Raw genomic sequence first — 20,888 nt, forward strand, 5'->3', positions numbered from 1 at the left:
ATACACAATTTCCCAAAAAAGTCACTTTTTCTGGTGTTTGTGAGGTTTTCACATAACATATGATCCATAAAACTCTCAAGTTCCTATCGTTCTAGCTACTTATTGTTCTGTGCCATTCATATAAGATGTATATTTCTTTTGTCTTCCGAGGGAACACATTTTTCAAGGTTAACCGTAATATATATAAATATAGACAGTGGTTTTTTCCACTGGTGTCAAGCGATGTTTATAGCAGAGTTTCCCAACTGCCGGGGCGCAACCTGGTAAGTGGGCATGCAAAATGTTGTATGAATATATAGTAAGTAATATTACCGGAGGGCAGTGAAATACCCAAAACATCTTCCGGGACACAGTAGATTTTAGGTTAAGAAACACTGATCTACTGGTCTAAAGGCTACAACCTACCTCATGATCAATGGGAATGATCGACAGTCACGTGGATAACGTAAGTCGCCTTGAAAACGTATGGTGTTATAGCTTTAAGTATATACCGTAATGTTTGTATTAACGCTTAAGGAAAAGATAGTCTGAAATAAGTCTCGAGAGAACAAACAGCTTATATCATCTCTCACTTGTAAATGTGATTACTTGTTGTGTTAAATACACGTGCTGTTACTTGTGTTTAAATAATAGTTGCTTTTAGTGTGTATTTCACAGTTATATCCAGTCGTTTTCCTTCACTAACATGGTCAGGTTCAGATAATTCAGAATTACTTTGTAAATAGACAACTTGATCGAATCTCATATTATTCTGTGGACCTATCTTAGCCAGTCTTAGAATAAATCAAGTTTACCTTAAAATACCATACAGGTAAACAAAATGTATTTATCTATCTGGAAATTAACACATGCAGTTATTTACCCATGTATACATACACATCTTATCTATCTTTCTATTTCTATAAATAAACATATATATATATATCTGTCTATACGTACAGCACTTATCTATATGTATCTACACACAGAGACCGAGCATTTACCTAACTGCACGCACGCTCTTACCTATTTACATAGGTAAGTATTTACACAGCACTTATATATCTACTTATAAACGTGATCATCTATCTGTACACGTGCAGCTCGTATCCATTTGTGCACACACAGCACTTATCCCTTTGTATACAAAAGCACTTATCTATAAAGACGGCTGCACACTGTGCTCCTGGGTGCCATGACGTAATAAATAAACTTCAATGTTGGAGCCGATTCCTTTTAATTTGCCAAAAGCTGTTTTTTAAATGGAACTATGTATGTCTTCTGACATAAATATGGAAAAGCTAACTAATATTTTTACTGATTTGCCTCCTCTAAAACTGCTGTTAATACGAACTGTGGATATCTGTTGGAACTTTTACTGGAAACTTTTATACAAATATTTTCCACTTATAATATATGATAATATGACTATTGTTATTGCAATACGAATTTCATAAGAATGTGATTTGATTTAAATTTCGCGTAAAGCTACACGAGGACTATCTACGTTAATCGTCCCTAATTTAGGAGTGACAGACTAGAGGGAAGACAGCTAGTCATCATCATCTACCACCAACTGTTGGGCTTCTCTTTTACCAACGAATAGTAGGATTGACTATCACATTATAACGCCCCCACGGCCAAAACAGCAAGCATTTTGGCTTGACGGGATTCGAACCCGTGACACGCAGATTGCGAATCAAGTGCCCTAACCACCTAGCCATGCCAGGCTTATAAGTATGTGTACATTAACTATAAAACATCTGATATCGAAAAAAATATATTTTTTATAAATGAAGATTCGATACGTGTACTTTTTTATATATTTGTTTCATTGTTATACGTGTGGAACAAACCTCTGTGCACTCATAAAAAGTTTTGTCGATATCTGTCCCTGCATATCCATCCATCTAGATACACACAAATGCACTTATCTATCTACTGACATGTGTGTATATCACGACTATATAGTAACAATAGGTTTAATTCTTCAATATATTCTAGATGTGATGTTACAGTGTTTCTTTTTAATGACATTTATAATGATGCTAATAGACTTTCCTAGAGACAGGAGCAGGATAGACCGAGAAAGAGAACAACGGAATTTTATAAGTAAAAGGTGATTAGGTGGTTCATATACAAATTCCGATAGCGCTTATTTCTTGGGGGAAAAATATTGGATCATTGTTCACTAATGGAACAATTTTGAGTTGTGGAAAACATCAATTTAAACATTATTGTGTTTGGTATTTGAGGTGTGGCAGTAATATAATTGACGACGTTAGTCCAAATATCAATTCGCAATGCAACGGAGATAGTTTTAAAAATTAACTTTAGTGTTTTTGCCTTTAGATTGAAAAATACAAAACGTAAAATGATTTTTATCACAGATTCAAAATATAGCAATGGGTTTATATGTTTGTGTATTTTTGTTATCAGTTTTGTGGTGAATGATTTCTGGTAGTAATCCTTCAGAAAAACGATTCTATTGTTTGAAAGTCATCGTTATATCACGTGATATATTTTACAACATGAACTAACGCGTAGGCAGCTTTAACGTTAAGTTTTATATTCGTCGTAATGTGATCACTAAAATAATCTACAAAATTAAAAATAAAGCGAAAATGGTAATAATCTTCAGAAGAGGGTTAAGTACTAATATAATTGCTTTTATGGTGAGTACAGCTCATTGCAGGACATAAATGGCTGCATAGAATTCCAAACATTCAAGAGCCCTCCTCATTGGCTCCTAAACTTTCGAAACACACACAAAACAGTCGCCTATTTAATTATTATTATTCAAATATAAGGCTAATTTGTTATTTCTTGTTGGCTAGAAACATCAGAAGTCTTTACTTATACTATTGCTGAGAGATTAATCTGTAATTCATCAGAAGATAAAATGAAAAAGTATTTCATTCTTAAACTGTTAAAAAAGATGGCGCTTAAAACTGATGGAGATCATCCGTATGCAAAGAGAAATATTTGAAGCGACGCCTCTACATTTATATAATATCACTGTAAGTAATTTCCAGTAATCACACCATAAAATGCCCCTTTCGTGTTATTGTGCGATGTTGACGTAAAGTGTAGAGGAAATTCATCAGTTATAATAATCTAGTTTTAATTGCACGCAGTTTTTCTTGCTCGTTAGTTAAGCTGCTCTTGTTGATAACAAGTTCATGGTTTATAGGCGATAAAAAGGTTTCTTCATATTTATTTATTAGTACTGGAAATAATGCATATCGAATAATGTGTGAAAACGGTCTCTGTAAATTTTGTGCATCATTTAATGTGCATTGTACGCCATCTCTAGGGGATTAAGGAAAATTCCATTTCAAAAAGTGTAAACGAAACCCCGAGGTAAAGCTAACAGTGGACGACGAGATGTTCTCAGGTCCTTAAGGATTGTGGAAGATAGTTGTTTGATAGGTAACTATAACTGCGGGCAACACTTAGTATGGTAGTCAGTATAAATTCAAATCTGGGAGGTCAAAGAAGGCGTCGATTTAAGTGTAATCGAAACCTGTCTTAGGTTTATATTACTATAACACGGTATTTTGCTGCGTTTTCACTTTTGTGACATGAATTGTCATCAGTTGCTGTTTGACGAAAATAAAAACGACACGCAGAGCTAAACTTCCTCTGGTACTGTAGTTGAGGGATTCATACTGACAATTAGATTATTTTTCCATTGGTTTGGTAATGTCAATTTACTTAAAACTGGGAAGACAAAGTATTGAAATAAGAGTTTTTACTCTTTTATTATATTATGAAATCAAAACATATTAGTCGTATGAACAAGTCTTTATTTTGAAGTTTCATAAATATACAAATGTACATCAGATATTGTAAAAATGACAAATAGCATGCGTTTATTTCAGGTCATCCTGTAATACTGGAAGCTTTTAACCCTTTAATCAATATTTCACAACACTTTTTCTTCCCTAAACGACAAGAAACACTAGCAAATGATAGTACTTTACGTAAGCGCCATCTTGTAATGACACACGCTATCGTTGCGTTGTTAAGTAAGCTTTAAGCGTAATATATTTCTCATCAGTGTCGAGGAACCTTGGTTGTCAGAGTTTCTTTGTTAAAACAATAGGAAATGACTTTTGGCAAGGCGGATGAAGTTGTCTTATATGGTAGCTCTAAAGGTATTAAATTCAAGTATTCAATTTCTTGAAGATACACCAGATATTCTGATAGCCGGCATTATCTGTGCATAATTCAGTTCTAAAACACACCTGGTTAAGATGCAAATAATCACCCTAACGAAATTTATACAATCCGTAATTCCTATGATTTAAGACTAGATTTGGCTTCTCATTTGAGATCGTTCATAAAAACTTTCGTGTATTTTTTTAAGAGACACTCATTCACTCGAGCTATTTATTCATGCACAAAGCTATTAATAAGCAACAGTAAAACATGCACAGTGTCAAAAGTAAAAATCCTGATATGATTATAAGTGAATTTATAAAATATATTTCTACATTTTTAAAGACATATCTCAGTGAAAAGCTCTAAACATGACTTCTAAGTTCACCAAACACAGAACCAACACTATAATTCTCAACATGGTAAATAATTTAAACTTCTTATACACCTAGTAACAACATTATTTTACAAACAGCTGCTAGATGAGACAGCTGACTGCTATAGCTGGGCGATACAGCCAGTCGTATCATTGTTGCTTAGCTGAAGTTTATTAAAAGCTAGTTGCGTAAAACATGCTATCACATAGAGAATAATGCCTTCAGTTTTACTATCTTTCTATATATCTGTATCAAAGATCTTCAGTAGTTAAGATTTGTTTTTTATCTACATTGAAGTCATCATAAAAGAACAACTACAAAGCAAAAGATGAATAGTTGATAAATTGATTATAAGGTCACCATTACAATGCATTAACCAGTAAGCTAAGAGTTTGACTTTGAATCAAAACATAGTAAATCACATTATAATTTCAGGATTAGCACATGCTTTGCTCAATGTTCACGAAAACCATTTATACACATATTTATATGTATGTAGAAACAAAAAAACAAAACAGCATAAAAGTTTGGTTCAGAATATGGTTCTACTTTTGAATTATTTTAGGAGTACACTATAGAAACATTTACTCTTCCAAACTTGCTCTTCTTTTCATGTTTTGTTTGAGAAAGCAATATTTTACCCTCATTCTTACATGTTTCTTAGGGAAAAACCTATGTTCACACATCATTCAAAAAAGTGTAATCTCTCTCTATAAATATATATATGTATATATACTCTAAATTTTTCACATTCTACATACAAATCTCATAAAAGGCAGAAATTTCATTCTAAAACTTTTAATGGCAAATTTACATTATTAAAAACAATGTTTGCAAAAAACATAAATAACCCCTTTTAAACAATTAGGGGTTAACCTTGGCATAATTATATAAGGTGGATTTTTCTTTACCAATATTAACCCTGAGAAGGTACTAATTTGAATTTGATATCAATAAAGAAATTCTTTTTCTTTAAGACACATGAATATTTCTTCAGGATTATATTTAATGTAAGATGCATTATGCAACGATTAATTCATATTGTGGGCTCAGCATTAGACTTTTGAGTTTAAATTGAGACTCTTGAGATTTTATTAGACAGAACATGATATTCTATATCACTGTAGTGTTCATATTAGATGTTGACAATTCCAAGTTATTAATTTTTCTTCTAGTTTCATAAGTACTGGGTGTTAAACTGATGAATTAACAATTGCATGATGCATCACTAATACCAGGAAATGTTTGTAAAAGACTGCTTTGAAGAAACAATACTTTGCATTAGAAATTTTTGGTTTTATTCACAGATTTTTTCATTATTTACTGAATTTGCAAATTTATTATTTTTAACAACAATACTACTTTTTTATTTACTAATAAACATTAAAACAAATCTTGAACATTCCTGGTCTAAATATCTGCAAAAACCTATTACTGACAAAGAAACTAATCATCCTCTTTTACAAATGTCATCAACTGATATGTTACTTTAAATAGCAAGTTATTCAGAATGGCATTAAACATTAACAGCTGCATTAGCAATAAAGTCTATACACCAACTGTTTGAACCTGACAATAAGGAAAGGAGATGGAGTGGTAAATACTGTCAAATAAATTAAGAAACAAATTTTAGATAAAAAAAAACATATTTTTTAATGCAAACAGTAAATTGTAGTTCAGCACTGAGATTATGAGTATTTTTAATTCAGTAATACAGACAAAGGACTAGATTTTATCATCAGCTGTTTCCTTCTTCCACATGCTGAATACTTCAAGAACATCCACCTGATCTCATCACGACAGTTGTGAACCCACTGCCACAAAATAACTCCAGAAATCATTTTTTATACTACACCAGAAAGTTTCATAAACAGCTACACTTTATCACAAGGGTTCACTTTCCTTTAGTTCTTCAGTCTAGAAATCTACTAGGTCTCTCCTTTATTAAACGTCTCTTCCTCCCAGTACTCTTCCTCTGGTTCTTCTAGAGTAATCTGAAATTTGATTTTATCTGAAGACTTAGGAAATTTTGGTGGTGGGTTTGTACCATTGCCTGAGTATTCCCCACTGGATCGTTGATCATGGCTGAGATCAGAAGTACTGGTTGTGGGGCTGGCAGGAATCATGTTTTGGTACCAGTCCCTGTTCTCTTCTAATGTATCTAGGATATCCTGAGCATCAGGATGAACGAGATCAGCCCATGTTTCCCACAATGGATGAACAATGTAGTCAATAAACCCAACCTGTAAAACAATCAAATCAACTCCACTGAGAAGAGTAAAGGGAAGACTCAGCAAAATGTACTAAAAAGAACAGACTTAATAATGCTGGAAACTACAGCATCATATGATCATTTGTTCAGAAAAACAAATGCCCAGTTTTTTCTACTCACAATTAAATTTAGGAAAATGTTTCTTTCTTTGCTGATGTTAGTTATCACAAAAAAGTGCTTAAATACATTCTGTAGTTTTCCATAAAAATAAATACAATCTTCTTTATTTAATGAGTTATATTTATATATAGTTAAAATTATAAGCAACCTAGACAAAATGGTAGATTTTTCTATCTGTAGACATTTACTAAACTTACTGGGGTGGATGGTATTTTAATTTGTGTGTTAAGAACCTGAATAAATTATTAATACACAAACTAACCAACGTCCATGTAAAAAAATACAAACTTCATAAATATATGATAAAATTAAACACGTCAATCTCACAATGTAAATGAAACAGAACAGAATAGTAAGTCCCTCCTTCCAATAACTTTTTAATTCATAAAATCAGAATGGTTACATGCAAGTAGATAAATAAAACCAAGTTCTGTAGAGTGAGTTTAAGCAGGAGAAAGATCCATGGTAACTGCACCTATGCACTGTTAGTCAGGGTTCAAATGCCATCTACAAGCTAGTCTCTACACCAAAACTATTAAATTAAGTTAGAGAAGTTGTTTATTTAATAATATTTCTACTAAAATTCCACACTTGGAACTCTTACCAATAAATGTTTATATATCAGCTTTCATATTTATAACAGCTTTACTGCTTTTAATAACAAATTTACAAAAAAAATTGTTTGTGGAGAATATTCTTCTTGTATTGCTAACTTTCATCTATAGTTTTGTGAATAGATACATTCATGAGTTAATTATTTTAAATAACCAAATTTTAATAATTACATTCTTACTGCACATATCCCTGACTAAGAAATGAGAGCAAATCCTCAATAGTTGCAGTACTTGAAATTATTTTAGGTAGGATTAAAGTAAACAAATCTGCAAGACCATTTGTTTTTCTTTTTATCAACTATATTTTTGGGCATCAGCAACATCAAGCATGGAGTGTACATGTATGTCCAATTTGATTTTATTACTCATCAGAATCTCTACCAGCCTTCCCTCAAACTGAAATTCTTTTAGGCAGGATAAGTTTGTTTGAAAGAGCAAGCATGTTTAGTGTGATGGGGATTCGAACCTGCAACCCTCGGATTATGAATTGAGTTCTTTAACCATTGGTCCATGCCAGGTGGCAGGGTAAGAATAAATTAATTTACGAGACCTTGGGCATGGTTAAATACATCAGCTGAAAGGGTTTAACCTTTTGAGTCTAAAACTATAATTACAAACCAAAACAGTCAAGAGATAACAGAGCTACGAACCAAAAGTTTGTTCTTGAAAAAAATCTCGGAGCCATTCGATGAGCTGCTATACTGCAGCTAAAAAAGTATATTATAAGATTTGATACCAAAAACTTATTCTGATATAAAAAAGTACAAGATTCAATACCTGAAATACAAAATAGTAAATTTGATATTCATGATTGTTATTCAGATACAGACATGAAAATGAGTGATGGTTTTGTTAAAATATTTTGCTAAAATTAAATTTAAAGACTTCTTAAATTTTGTAGTAAAACATCCTCATCTTAACATGAGAATATTATAATTTCACAATTATTTGTATTTAAAAAAATATAATAACCTGTTTGTTTCTAATTAAGATCTTTTATTTGCAGATTTAAACAAAAAGATTTTCAACATTATTTTACAACAAACTAAAATGTCAAACAATAACTGATAAAGATATTTTCAAACTATCAGAAACATGCTACTTTAAATTAGATGTTCATATTATATCAGTAATTAATGGCTGTTTTGTTTCTCAATCAGTGACAAGGAGGTAATCTTGGGTGACCAACACTGTGCATTAAATTGCACATGTAGTTACTCTATGTCACATGCACAAGCCTACTGAGCAACTAACAAATGAAAACTTTTCAATAATTTCCATTCTCTAGTACTTGAAGTTTACCTATGCAACTGACAATAGCTCCTCAAAATACTTAAAAACTGTAAAGGATCATTGTTAAAACACATTCCATGCATCTCATATGGACAGTAATGTTCCCAGTTTTGCAACCCTGGCTTTAAAACTGTTTATAGAACTGAGTACTATTTAAAGGAAAGAAGATGAGAGATATTCCACATCTTATTAATCAGGATGATAAATTCTAGTTCTTCTTTGTATTCTACCCTGTGAAGCCCCAGCCCAAATGGTGCATACATAATTCTAAAATATTTCACAGTGCATACTTTATAGAATATTTCTTAAACAAGAGTGTAATTGCTGGAACAAGTGAATTATCAGCTCTAAGTTTTAACAAAACAATTATAAGGACAGGCCTCAGAATACAAGAATATGTGAATTTGAATTTCTTTTCCACCTGACAGCAGAAAAATAAATACCTTTCTTAACTTTTGAAATGTCATATAAGGTGAAAACAACAACATTTATTCAAGGTTCTAAAGGACTTTCTTCATAATTTCCAGTGATTACCTGAGACTTCTCGACAGTAGCATTGTGCCTATCACACATGGGGCTGATGTCAAGGCCTTGTTCTCTTTCTTTGTCTCCTTGTTGGTAGAACTCTTCCATAAGGAGATCCACCCACTTCTTGTACATCTCTAATGGCTTTGTTGGACTACTGAGATCTGAACAATGGATCATGTTCTGAAGAACCTGCATAGTTTCCATAGCAATGATAAGTTTACGAAACCAAAATACTTCCTCTAGGCATAAAGAACAAAATTATATTGTAAGAGAAAAGAAGACTTGTGATAAAAATTGTATTACAATATTTAACAGATGAAGATTAAAAGGTTAGTGTACTGCAATGAAATACATTAAACAATTTACATGCAAATGCAGAAAAGAATTAAGGAACAACAATTCTGAAGCTCCCAAGGAAAGTTGGTAAGACAACTGAATGTATTAAAAATTTAGATAAGGATTAGGATGTATTAATTTTTAATCATCTATGTAAAGTCAGTAAGATATTTGATGCACCAAAAACTGTAGGAAATGATTAAGAAAAAATCAATTATGAAGTTCTTGAAGAAGATTATTAAGACAGTTCAGCTTACTTGAATCCTTTCAGTGTAGTTGTTTAGAAGCACTACACCAGTCCCAGAAACTTTCTTTGTTTCTACCATTGTCTTTAAATCAGCAAGAAGGCTCATGTGCTTGGACATGTCTGTGGCCAGAACCTAAAAGTTTTAATGCTGTGTATTATATTCAAAGAAATAAGGTAGAAATATACCTTAATAAAAATAGGAGATAGGATTTGAGATTAGTTTAAAAAATTGCATAGACAGTTTAAAACAGTTACTAAATATTTATAAAAATTTCTACTAAGATCATCTGAAGTTACCATCCAAAAGTAGAAGGAATGAGTGATTCAAACATGTGCTCGGAAATCTTTCCGAACTGTTGGGAAATTCTATTGAGTGCTTACAACAACTGATAAAGAAGTGCATTGAACATGAATGACATACACATAAAACCAACACCTCAATGTCTTTTTATTTAAAAAATTCCTATTTAAGTACCCTCAAAATGTAACATTGAATGAATGTTATTTTGTTCTTTTTAAAAGATGAAAATTTTAAAGATAACTTACCATGTCTATTGCGATCTTCCTGAGTGTCTGTCCTTGTTTTTTATTTAGACTATCAAATATGTTACAATTTTCATCTTGCAAAAGTTTATAGGCAACAGCCAAAGAGTGATTCTCCAAAACAGACTCATCATTGTACATTATTGCTAGCTCAGACACTGGAAAAGAAAACAAGCACTTTTGTGGTACATTAATAGTAAATTCAGACCTTATAAAGATAATAAAATAAAGCTTTGAGAAATATATAGTTTTTTGTCTAAAAGATATATATATATATAACTATTTACAAACTAAGTATAATTTTTTTTCTCTCAAACTTGAGCCTCTAGTACAGCACATTTTATGGTTAACCCTTTCGAAGCTAAATAAAAAATTTTGATGTTTGGCATGGCGCTGAATATATATGTTTGGTACTTCAACTAATTACGGTATCAGTACTAAAAGCATGATATCTCGGCAATAACTCAACAAAAGTCCCTGAAATATTCTGTGATTGTACCCAATACTATACATGTTATATTCAATACATAAGAATAACAGGAATAAAGGAAGGTTGCCTGCCGTACTGAGCTTTCAAGTCGACCGAGGTCGCCAACTGCCCCGAAAGGGTTAAACCATGTGATAGCAATAAAACGAAGATGAGAGGCAGAAGACCTTTGAAACATTATCCTCTATGTTGTGTTCCTACAAGAAGTAGTTTCTCTCCATTCAACTAAGATTCATCAATAAAATTGCAACAAACTAATGTTAATACTGGTAGAAACACAAAATGTTCATGTAGAAACACAAAAAATCCATATCCAAAAATAAAGACAAAACTTGGTTAAATCATGAGAGTTTATTCAGAAAATTTACAATTGTTGATAAGATTTTACTATTAGATAGTTCTAGGAATTTTATTTACTACAGCTTTAGAGATTCGAGGTGACATTAAAACAGTAAATAACTATCTTTAAATTTGAACTAATCCTACGTGAACCAAGTAAGTTAGTATGATTGAACTAAGTGCCCATACGAGCAACACGACACCCATCTTTTCATAACTGTCATCTTACAGGTAGAGAATTAGTAAATGTTTTGAAAATGAGAGCAACACATTAAAATTAATATATAGTTAGTTCTACCTTAATAATTTGTAACTTTAAACCAAAATTCTACTCAAAAGAAACACCAAAGGTCATACACCTTAAAACCCAAACCTTCAACAACTGCATCTTTACCAAGAAGTGAATATGCTTTTAAGAGGTAACATTCAACTATATATTTTTAAGTTCACACAAACAAACAAAATGAAAACCTAATAACTTTAGATAGAATCTGAATATTCAAACAATCACAAATTTTTGCTTCATAGCACTGTTTGAGCTATGAGTGATACAGAATTATCAGCTGTAATAGTTAAAAATAGAAACAGTCAGAAAATCTTCTTGATTGAATTTACTTAATTTTAAAGTATTGCAATAAAGCCAGCATGCATACTCAAGCAGACAGCACAATGTTAGCAGGAGAAGTTATAAATAATACATTAAAATATCCAGCAACTGAAAATAACTGTTGGAAAATTCTAAAAATAAATTTATGAATATTTTCTGTGGCTAAAAATTTTTATTAATATGTGTTCATGTGTGTGTCTATATATAAGGATTTTTCATTTACACAAAGATCAAGTGTAGTACATAAGTATTTATCATGTAATTACATATGTAGCTCATAAAAATGATGTTCTTTATTACAGAACTCTAAACTATGAAAGACATAATTACTGATTAAATTAATCAAATCCAACATGAGAGAACTTCTGCTCAACAGTAAAAAAACAAACAAATTTAAACAACTACAAGATATAAACTTAGAAATAAGTTTTTCATCATTAAATAGATGTTGAACATCCTCAATAACTTACTAGTGTTGACCAGGTACTGATTGGTCACTCCTGGATGATCTACATCATGAATTGCAGCAGCAAATAATGCAGCAAGAATTTCCAAGTCGCTAAAGACAGACTGTAAATAATGAAGAGAAAAATTCAAAAAAGAAAAATCAGAAACAAATGTGGAATAGAAGTTCCACTTAAGCATATCTACTGATTCTTATTATAGTCATCTGGTTTTACAGAAAAAAAGTTACTTAGGGTCTGTTACTTAACAAAGTAAAAAATTACATTGAAGTATGAAAATTATATTTAGTTGACAAAAAGCTTTCATAATCTTTTGATTAAAGAATGAATAATAACTAATTTTTTTTCTTATATTCTTAACTTTGGTATTTTGGTATTCCAAGCCACAATTTACTTTTTATAATTTCACAATTACTACAGTTTAGTTTGAAACCTAATCAAATGAAGGTACAATACTGAATTTTATACATGCAGCCTGTAGCAATACAGCATCTTTGAGATGTATATGAATAAAAGAAAAGATTTTGTTCTACACACTTTGACACTGATGCCATTAAAATTCAAGCTTTTATGTTGTATGGTTTAATTTAAAGTAAATGAAAGGTGATTTAAACAGAATCTAAATTAACCTTTCTTCATAAACCTGTTCTTGTAAGATAACATAATATAATGACACATCCTGTATGATAGCACTAGATGATGTCAGATCTTATACAAGAGCACCACATAAGACCAAATCTTGTATTATAGCACCCTATGGTACCATATCATATATTACATATTATGCCAGATAATGCATGAGAACATCATATAATGCCATACTTTGCATTACAGTAACAGATCTTGCATGACAGCACTATATGATGCCATATCTTTAAAAGTCAGTACTGGTAATTAATGTGACATCAGGTTTTGTGAATGTATTATTAATTATAGTTTTAAAATATTCATTGACTCTCCCATTATTTTCAGAATTAAGGTGCATCTGTTGTATTTCATGTCAATGTAGTCTGATGCAATGTTAAACAAACTGAAACAGTCTTGAGTTGATAAAGTCTTTCTTTAGATAGTTTTCACTCTTTTATATTAAATACTAGAATTTACTGTGAACTCTTATTATAATAATCTCAAAAATATATTTAATGTATCATAACATTATGTAAATTAGTCTTGGATCAAGTATACCTGAATAATAACAGGAGAGTCAAGGAAAACAGTCATTCATTTTAGTTAATCATACAAGAAAAGTTGAAGATAAAAAAAAGTAACTTTTGTTTAAGTATGACAGAAAAACGGATGTTATAACTTACATCAAAAGCAGAAGAGAGCAGCAGGACATTAACTGATTGGGTTACATCGGCTGCATGGATACTGTTATGATATGGGATTTTGAGGTAATGATCTTCCAGAGTCAATAGGAAGTTTATAAAAGTTTTTGCTGGAATCTTGAAAGTGTTTAGCAAGTCCCTTTCCTTTGAGGAAGAAAAAATTAAACTTGTACACTTTCTTAAAATCTTCTTACAAGATGACAAAATTTTTAGTTACAGAGGTACGTAAATCATATGAAGATTCTAAAATAGTTTTCATACAAAACATGTAATCAATAACGAAATGTTAATAACATTGGTTGCAACTGTTTTTATCAAAATTAAAGACCAATAAACTACAACCAACCTGATATTATTTAAGTACTAAAATTGTATTGAGTGAAGGTCAATGAGCATTATGAAAAACAGAATTTAACTTCAATATCAAATATTTATGTTATGAGCTCACAGATTAAAAGAATTAAAAAATAAACTCAATAACCTAAGTAATGTAGGCCTATGATTAATTAATTAATTATGCCTTCTTCATTAACTGGAAAAGAAGGTCTTTTCAACAACTCAAAAGTGGTTGATCAGGTTCCTTATTTTGAAATGCTTCTGTTATTAGCATTGAAAATATTTGATTTTTTGTTTAAAACTTCATGTTCATAATTCCTGAACTTACCTGATTCACAGTTTTCTTTTGGAGTTCATTTTGCAATCATTACATTAAATGATGACTGAGAACTACACCGCATAAATCTTGATGAAACTTTGTAGAATGGATGGCAACCGCCTGTGGTGGAGACAGAAGAGTAGAGGACAATGTTTCAAAAGCCTTCTGTCTTTTGTCTTCAGGTCAGTGTGTATGCAAATGCAAACGAACTTGGCAGGGGTTTAGTTCAGAGAGAGAGAGAAGTCTGAAGAATTCTCTCTCCAACAGGGGTGGTCAGGAATGTTGTCGTTCCTCTTCATCCCGTCTTGTGAAAGATTATTGAACTTTATGTGGGAGTTTGTCTTTATTTTGTTTTAACTTATTTAAGGTGAAGAAGTGAGGTGGGGGATATGAAAGTGACGCTCAAGAAGGGAGACCTGGACGAGGGCGACATAAGGGAAGTGAGCCAGGCTAGAGCCCTTGGTCAGAATAACCTGACGGCTGGCAATTACTAAAGATTGACTTAAATATAAGTCAGTGTGTATAAGGTGTTGTCGGTCTTTTATAGTGTCATAGTGGATTATGGAAAGCATGGTATGATTGGTTGGATTTTCATTGTTTCTGATTGGAGAGATTTCCTGTAGATTCAACCAGTGGTAGCCACAGGTTACTCACCTCTAATCATAACATGCTCTCCACAATCCACTAGGACAGTATAAAAGACCAACACACTGACCTGAAGACGAAAGGTGGAAGGCTTTTGAAACAATGTCCTCTACACTTGTGTCTCCACAACAGGCAATTGCTGTTTGTTCTACAAAGTTTCATCATGAATACTCTGCATAAACAATCTATCAAAAAACACACATAAATCTTGTTTTTTATTTTCTTTCTTCTGGATCTCTTGATATTCATTGATTCTTTAAAGATAAGAAGGATATATCAGTGACTGAGAGCTAAAGTTTGGTGGTATAAAATTATCAGAAAGAGACACTTACATAGAAAACACAGTGAATAATTTATAACAGAAGACTTACTCTAAAGATTGTGTACATCACTGCGGTAAGAGGATGATGGTTAGAACATTCTGTGATCCTAAAAATGTCTATTCCCCATTTATCTATGTCTTTTAAAAGCTGTTAAAAAAGAAAATAACAAGTTGTTATATCTACAAACAATATGATAGATAGGATTTAACTTAAATATCAAATTTCTCTTATCTTCATAACATTAAAATGTTGTACAAGATCAAATATTAGATGAATAAGAAAACAACATGCCCAAAAACCTTATTACCATAGGCCTTCATTCTATGTTAGAGAAAAAGAAAGCTATATCTCCTAAAAGTGCTTAGCTTATCAGGTTCCTTATTTCAAAATGTGTCTGTTATTAGTATTAAAAATAGTAGACTTTTTGTTTAAACCTTTGTATTTAAATCCGTAAACAAATATAGCACTTACGCTAAATACAGTATCAGCTCACTGAAAAAGCTTTTTTTAAGTTACAATGAGCTACTGTTTTACATACAGTACAGCTATTCATGGTTAGAATGATTACCCAGAATCTTCTTTTAGAACAAACTGGCTTCAGTTTCCAAAAGAATATTCAAATAATGTTACTTTCCATTTACAAATTTTAACACTGTAGTGGTACATTTGCAACTTAAAATTAACATAATACTATGGTGATAAATTTTATGAAAAGTACCTTTGATATACGAACCTACTTGGCTGAATACAATCTGATCTTTTATCTTGTTCATGCTAACGTATTTAGAAACATCTTTTATAATTCTTTCAACATACATACTTGTCATGTCTTAGTTATTAAAATTAATGTATGTACATACATTATTTGACCAGATTCTTTCTCTGTTTGAGGCGTCTTAGTTGCATTTTCCAAAATTTTTCTAAGCTATGAGTTTTCACGTTATTTAACATTTAGGCTGATTTCAACAATTACCTTCCCTAATACCTCTTCATGTCGAGTTTCTACCCCATATTTTGGTAGCTTTGTGATACTATTTGTGTGACACAAATGCTTCTTAATCCCAGAGATGTGAGACATAGCATGCCCTGCTTTGTGTTGGGGCCGGTGATTGTGAAATCCATCCTCAATCTGTTTTGTTGGAATATCAAGGTCTTGCTGTTTATCTGAAAAAACACCAAAATTGTTTAAATTAATTAGAATCTAAAAAAACAACAAAGTTATAATTTTGTGATTTGCTATAAAATCATCTAATTTAATAAAACAAAAAAGCAAATTATACCAATACGTAATCTAATTTTATCTCGGTAGATACTACAAGCTACTACTACACTGCCCTCAGTATACAAGTTTAAATAATTAGATATTAGAAACTGATTGATCTTAGAGACTAAAGCAACTTTAAAGAGAATATTAAAAATTTACTCTGCATCTGCAACAACCTTAGAAACATTTACTAATAAAACAGGTTGATAAGGAATAAAACATATGTAGTTTCCTTGGACTAAAGATTTAAACAGAAGTGAGAAAAACTTTTTTTCATGACTTTTATATCACTCTACTAAAGAATGAGCTAATGATTGTTGTGACTTACAGAATCTAACACAAGACAGAAAAATTATATGTATGTATGTATGATAGCTATCCACAAATGGACCTTGTAATGCTTATTTTGATACACTGTACAGAGGGTGTTTTAACTAACATTAAGAATGGATATATATTAAAAGTTATGATCATTTCACAATAATAGCTATTTTTTAGAATGTACACATGGAGACTGTAGAAAATTTTGATCAGATATTGTTGTTAAAATTATATCAAAAATGTATTCTCATGATATGTACCTATTTTTCATTTTATGCTTCTAGAGTATCAAATTAAAACTATATACCTGAAGTAAAAATAATAAAAAAAAACACTCAGAGATTTGGCTGCATAATCTGTATTGGAACCAAAGGATTATTTCATTTATACTGTCACAAAACACAATACAATGATAAGGTTATAAGGCATACCAATTGCATCTAATATAAGGAAATATACTCCAGTGATTGGTATGATAAATATTTTCAAATGAGTTAATGAATAACTTTGTTGTTCATTACAAATTATGGGAAACAATTTTAAACTTACCCAAAAATGTGCTGAAGATGTATTCTGAGATCTGACTTCCTGATTTAGATTCTGAGAAATGGCTGAGTTCCTTGTTTAACATTCTCTTAAACTAAAAACAAATTAAAAGGAAAATTAAATAAGCAGTTTTTTAGCTGAACACTAATGAGAAGCAAAATATGTTAAATACTGTTCGCAAAGGCCCAAAAACCACATTCGTTTTCAAACTTCAATTTGACATTGTTAAAATACTGTTTAGTAAATAAGTAAAGATTATTGGATGTAACTAACATTAAAAATCTCATAGAACTAATGAGTAATAATAATATTTCCTTAACTAACCACCAAGATAAGAGGAAACATTATATTAGTAACTACTAACCAGTTTCTAACCAATTAAACATTAAAATAGGAAGCAACTGAACTTTAATAATTACCCATTTCTAACTAATAACTTTGAAGAAATGAAGTGTTAATAGTTACCAGTCTATAACTAACAAATTTCAAGATATGGCAAAATGAAGTGCTAATAATTACAAGTCTCTAAATCCGAACTTTCAAGATATGAAGAAATTCAAGTCTTAATGCTAATAACTGCCAGTCTCTTCCTTACTAGTATTCAAAATATGTGTGTGCATGTATTGTTTATACTTGAAATTAAAATATACAATGCCAAAATGATATGTATACCTTACTAGAAGCCATATCTCCCACAGATCTGTGTGCTTGTATAGTTTCCAATTGATCAAGACACCAGTCAAGCTCCTCAAGAGTTTCTATTGCTAACTTGCCATGTTGATCTTCTGTAGAAGAAAAAAATTCCTTGAAAATAATTTATTAACATATATTTATTTTATCAGATATAAAATCACCTTTTAATAAACTGTAAATATTTATTTACAAACAGCATTAAGAAACCAAACAAATAAAACAAACATTCATAATTCTTTTAAGTCAGGAGCTTAATATTCACTTTTAAGTAAAAGCTAGTACAGTTATCATTTCATTTAGTTCCAGTTATTTCTGTTCATCGATGTTCTTATTTATTGCACACACCTTTAAAAGTGTTATCTCAAGTAAAGTATCCAACAAGTGCTCTTCATAGTAGTTAGTATATATATATATATATATGTATATGTATGTATTAATTAACCTTCAAATCTGAAAACAATATTTCCATTACACTTTAGTTAATTAAAATAAATTCCTAATAAACAGTATAAAATAAAAATTCTTCAAATAAAAAAAAACACATTTAGTTATGACATAAGTCAATACATTAATCAAATAAAACTACTATTATCTCAATTCATTTGTTTTAGGCTCCTTATGCTACACATCTCACTCACAAATTGGTAGCAAAAAATTTGGTTCAGTTCACTGTGTACATTTGAAGAATAAAATGGCATACTGATTTAAAACAAACTAAACAGCTTTATAAAAAAACAAATGTTAAAATGCCTCTGATGTCAAGAGTTGGAGATGTAGGGATTACAAGACTCAGTATTTTGTGCTTTGTGTGTTTCTGTTTGCTTTGGCCTCTGTAGAACTTAAGTAAGTGATTAGAAAACAATCCCTCAGGCTATTACCAAGTTTTACTAACCTGTAAGTTGTTTGCTTGACATGGAAGAAGAGTTATTACTTGGTGAAGATCTTCTAGATCTATAAATAAAAAAATTAAACCAATACTGCTAATAAAAAGAGCATTTAGTGAATGATGAGTCAATTTTGTCTACACACAATAAACATCTTATTTTCATTCCTGTTTGGTGGATGTAACTATTTTATTGGAAGATGTTCCTTTAAAGGTAATAGTGAACCTAAGCCATCATAAGATTTGAGTGACATAATTTAAATCATACCTCCAACTAATAACTCCTTAAGTTTTAAGGTCAAAGTTCAGATTCACAACATTAGAACCTGATTTATAAGAACAACATTGAGTTATGATACAAAGTATTTCTTACTAAAATTACATGTTTAGCTCCTTTTGTTTTATGAGAAATATTTAAAATCCCAAATTCTAAAACTAAACACCAGTTACAAAATACTTACTTGTATGCTGGCACCTTGGCAAGAGTAATGTAATTATTTCGTACATTTCTTAAACTCTGAAGAATTTGAGCAAATGGTGTTACTATAAGATCTTGATCTCCATGTCTATGAAAAGGTAAAACAGTGAAATATTGAAAATATAATTTCATCATTGCAAAGCACTAACACCAAACTGTTGAACTTTAAGCTTAAATATATATTTCATTATTTTGTCATCTCTAAATTATAATTATACTGCTTTAGGGTAGAACAAGGTATTAGTTGATGCTTCTGGATCAACTAGTAATTCTACAAGTTTCTTTAAAAAACTTTTGAAACTTTTCTTCCAAAGTAAAAAAGAAAAAAGAATTGCAACTTTTATTGTTATACACAAGTATTTCCCTATAGAATAAAACACTATAATAACTGCAAACAAATTAAAAATTAACACTAAAAAATAGGTAAGAATGAATTTAAAAAAACATAAAATAAATGTTTAATACATAAGCTCTTTAACTTCAGTATACCACTAAAATCATGATAAGTGTTAGTTAGAATTGATTTGTCCCAGAAACAACCACAAAAAAACTAATTTTCATGTTGAAACTAACTCAAAATAAATGTTTTCAAGCATTGAGAATATGGAATTGATAATATACAAGTTGATTACATTGTATTTCTCTCTAATCACAAAATTCCAAGATTCCAAAATTTGTTGCTCTTTTTCTTAGCCAAAGAATTGTGCAATTAAATGTTGGCAACAATATAGACAAGACAAAACAAATATCAGATAAAATGTTAAAATTGTATCTTAAGATAATAAAGATAATGTTCCAATTTCTACATGCATGGTGACAATATATAAAATATGAAGTTAGCAGTAAATAAATAAAATGTTTAGTATATACTTTCAAATTGTTAGTAAATAAACTGTTAGATTTTGACTTGATGAAGTCAACATACCCTATACTACCAGGTATCTGGAGTAATTTTTCCCAGAAGGAATAGCGATGCTTGACTCTCAGAATCCCAGTACTATATGTTCGAGGGATCTTTCCTTCTTCATTTGGAGAATCAGCCATCTTAAACCATCAATATGTATGTTTTCTGGACCACAAAATCTGATCTACCAGAAAAACTTATGTACCCAACACTAGGAATATAAAAACATTGATAAAAAATTTTTCTTTGAAATTTTAGTCTTCAAATGAAATTTCTCTATTTAAGTTGTAACACCTGTTCCAGTTAACTCATAATCTGGAATGTTTCTACCACTCCCACAGCATGTATGTAAGAAAAGCAAAATAAATAACTCACCAGAAAATAAGGTAGTAAGTGTTCTGTATGGACTTACTATGGTTCAGGTATCTTTCACTTGTGAGACCAACATATTACTTAGATTTCAGAACCATAATAGTTA

General features: G+C 30.7%; 1 protein-coding gene across 21 annotated transcripts in view; it reads right to left on the reverse strand.

The window, feature by feature from the left end:
- Window positions 1-3,767: 3,767 nt before the first annotated feature.
- The window catches only part of LOC143249348 (3',5'-cyclic-AMP phosphodiesterase, isoforms N/G-like), a 163,579-nt gene continuing 146,458 nt past the window's right edge, over window positions 3,768-20,888 (reverse strand). For 15 of the 21 annotated variants that reach the window (XM_076499028.1, XM_076499050.1, XM_076499049.1 and 12 more), the window contains 12 exons: window positions 19,490-19,594; window positions 19,038-19,096; window positions 18,125-18,237; window positions 17,456-17,546; window positions 16,295-16,485; window positions 15,370-15,468; window positions 13,681-13,842; window positions 12,377-12,476; window positions 10,477-10,631; window positions 9,941-10,063; window positions 9,354-9,536; window positions 3,768-6,763 (listed from right to left, as the gene is read on the reverse strand). In XM_076499028.1, coding sequence (XP_076355143.1) covers window positions 6,449-6,763; window positions 9,354-9,536; window positions 9,941-10,063; window positions 10,477-10,631; window positions 12,377-12,476; window positions 13,681-13,842; window positions 15,370-15,468; window positions 16,295-16,485; window positions 17,456-17,546; window positions 18,125-18,237; window positions 19,038-19,096; window positions 19,490-19,594 — 1,696 coding nt within the window. In that variant the 3' untranslated portion in view covers window positions 3,768-6,448. Of the gene's footprint in view, window positions 6,764-9,353; window positions 9,537-9,940; window positions 10,064-10,476; window positions 10,632-12,376; window positions 12,477-13,680; window positions 13,843-15,369; window positions 15,469-16,294; window positions 16,486-17,455; window positions 17,547-18,124; window positions 18,238-19,037; window positions 19,097-19,489; window positions 19,595-20,431; window positions 20,622-20,888 lie in introns of all 21 variants that reach the window. The other 6 variants (XM_076499040.1, XM_076499042.1, XM_076499041.1 and 3 more) reach the window with 3 other exon arrangements.

The sequence above is a fragment of the Tachypleus tridentatus genome, chromosome 4, assembly GCF_004210375.1.
Source record: "Tachypleus tridentatus isolate NWPU-2018 chromosome 4, ASM421037v1, whole genome shotgun sequence".
NCBI classification, from domain to species: domain Eukaryota; kingdom Metazoa; phylum Arthropoda; class Merostomata; order Xiphosura; family Limulidae; genus Tachypleus; species Tachypleus tridentatus.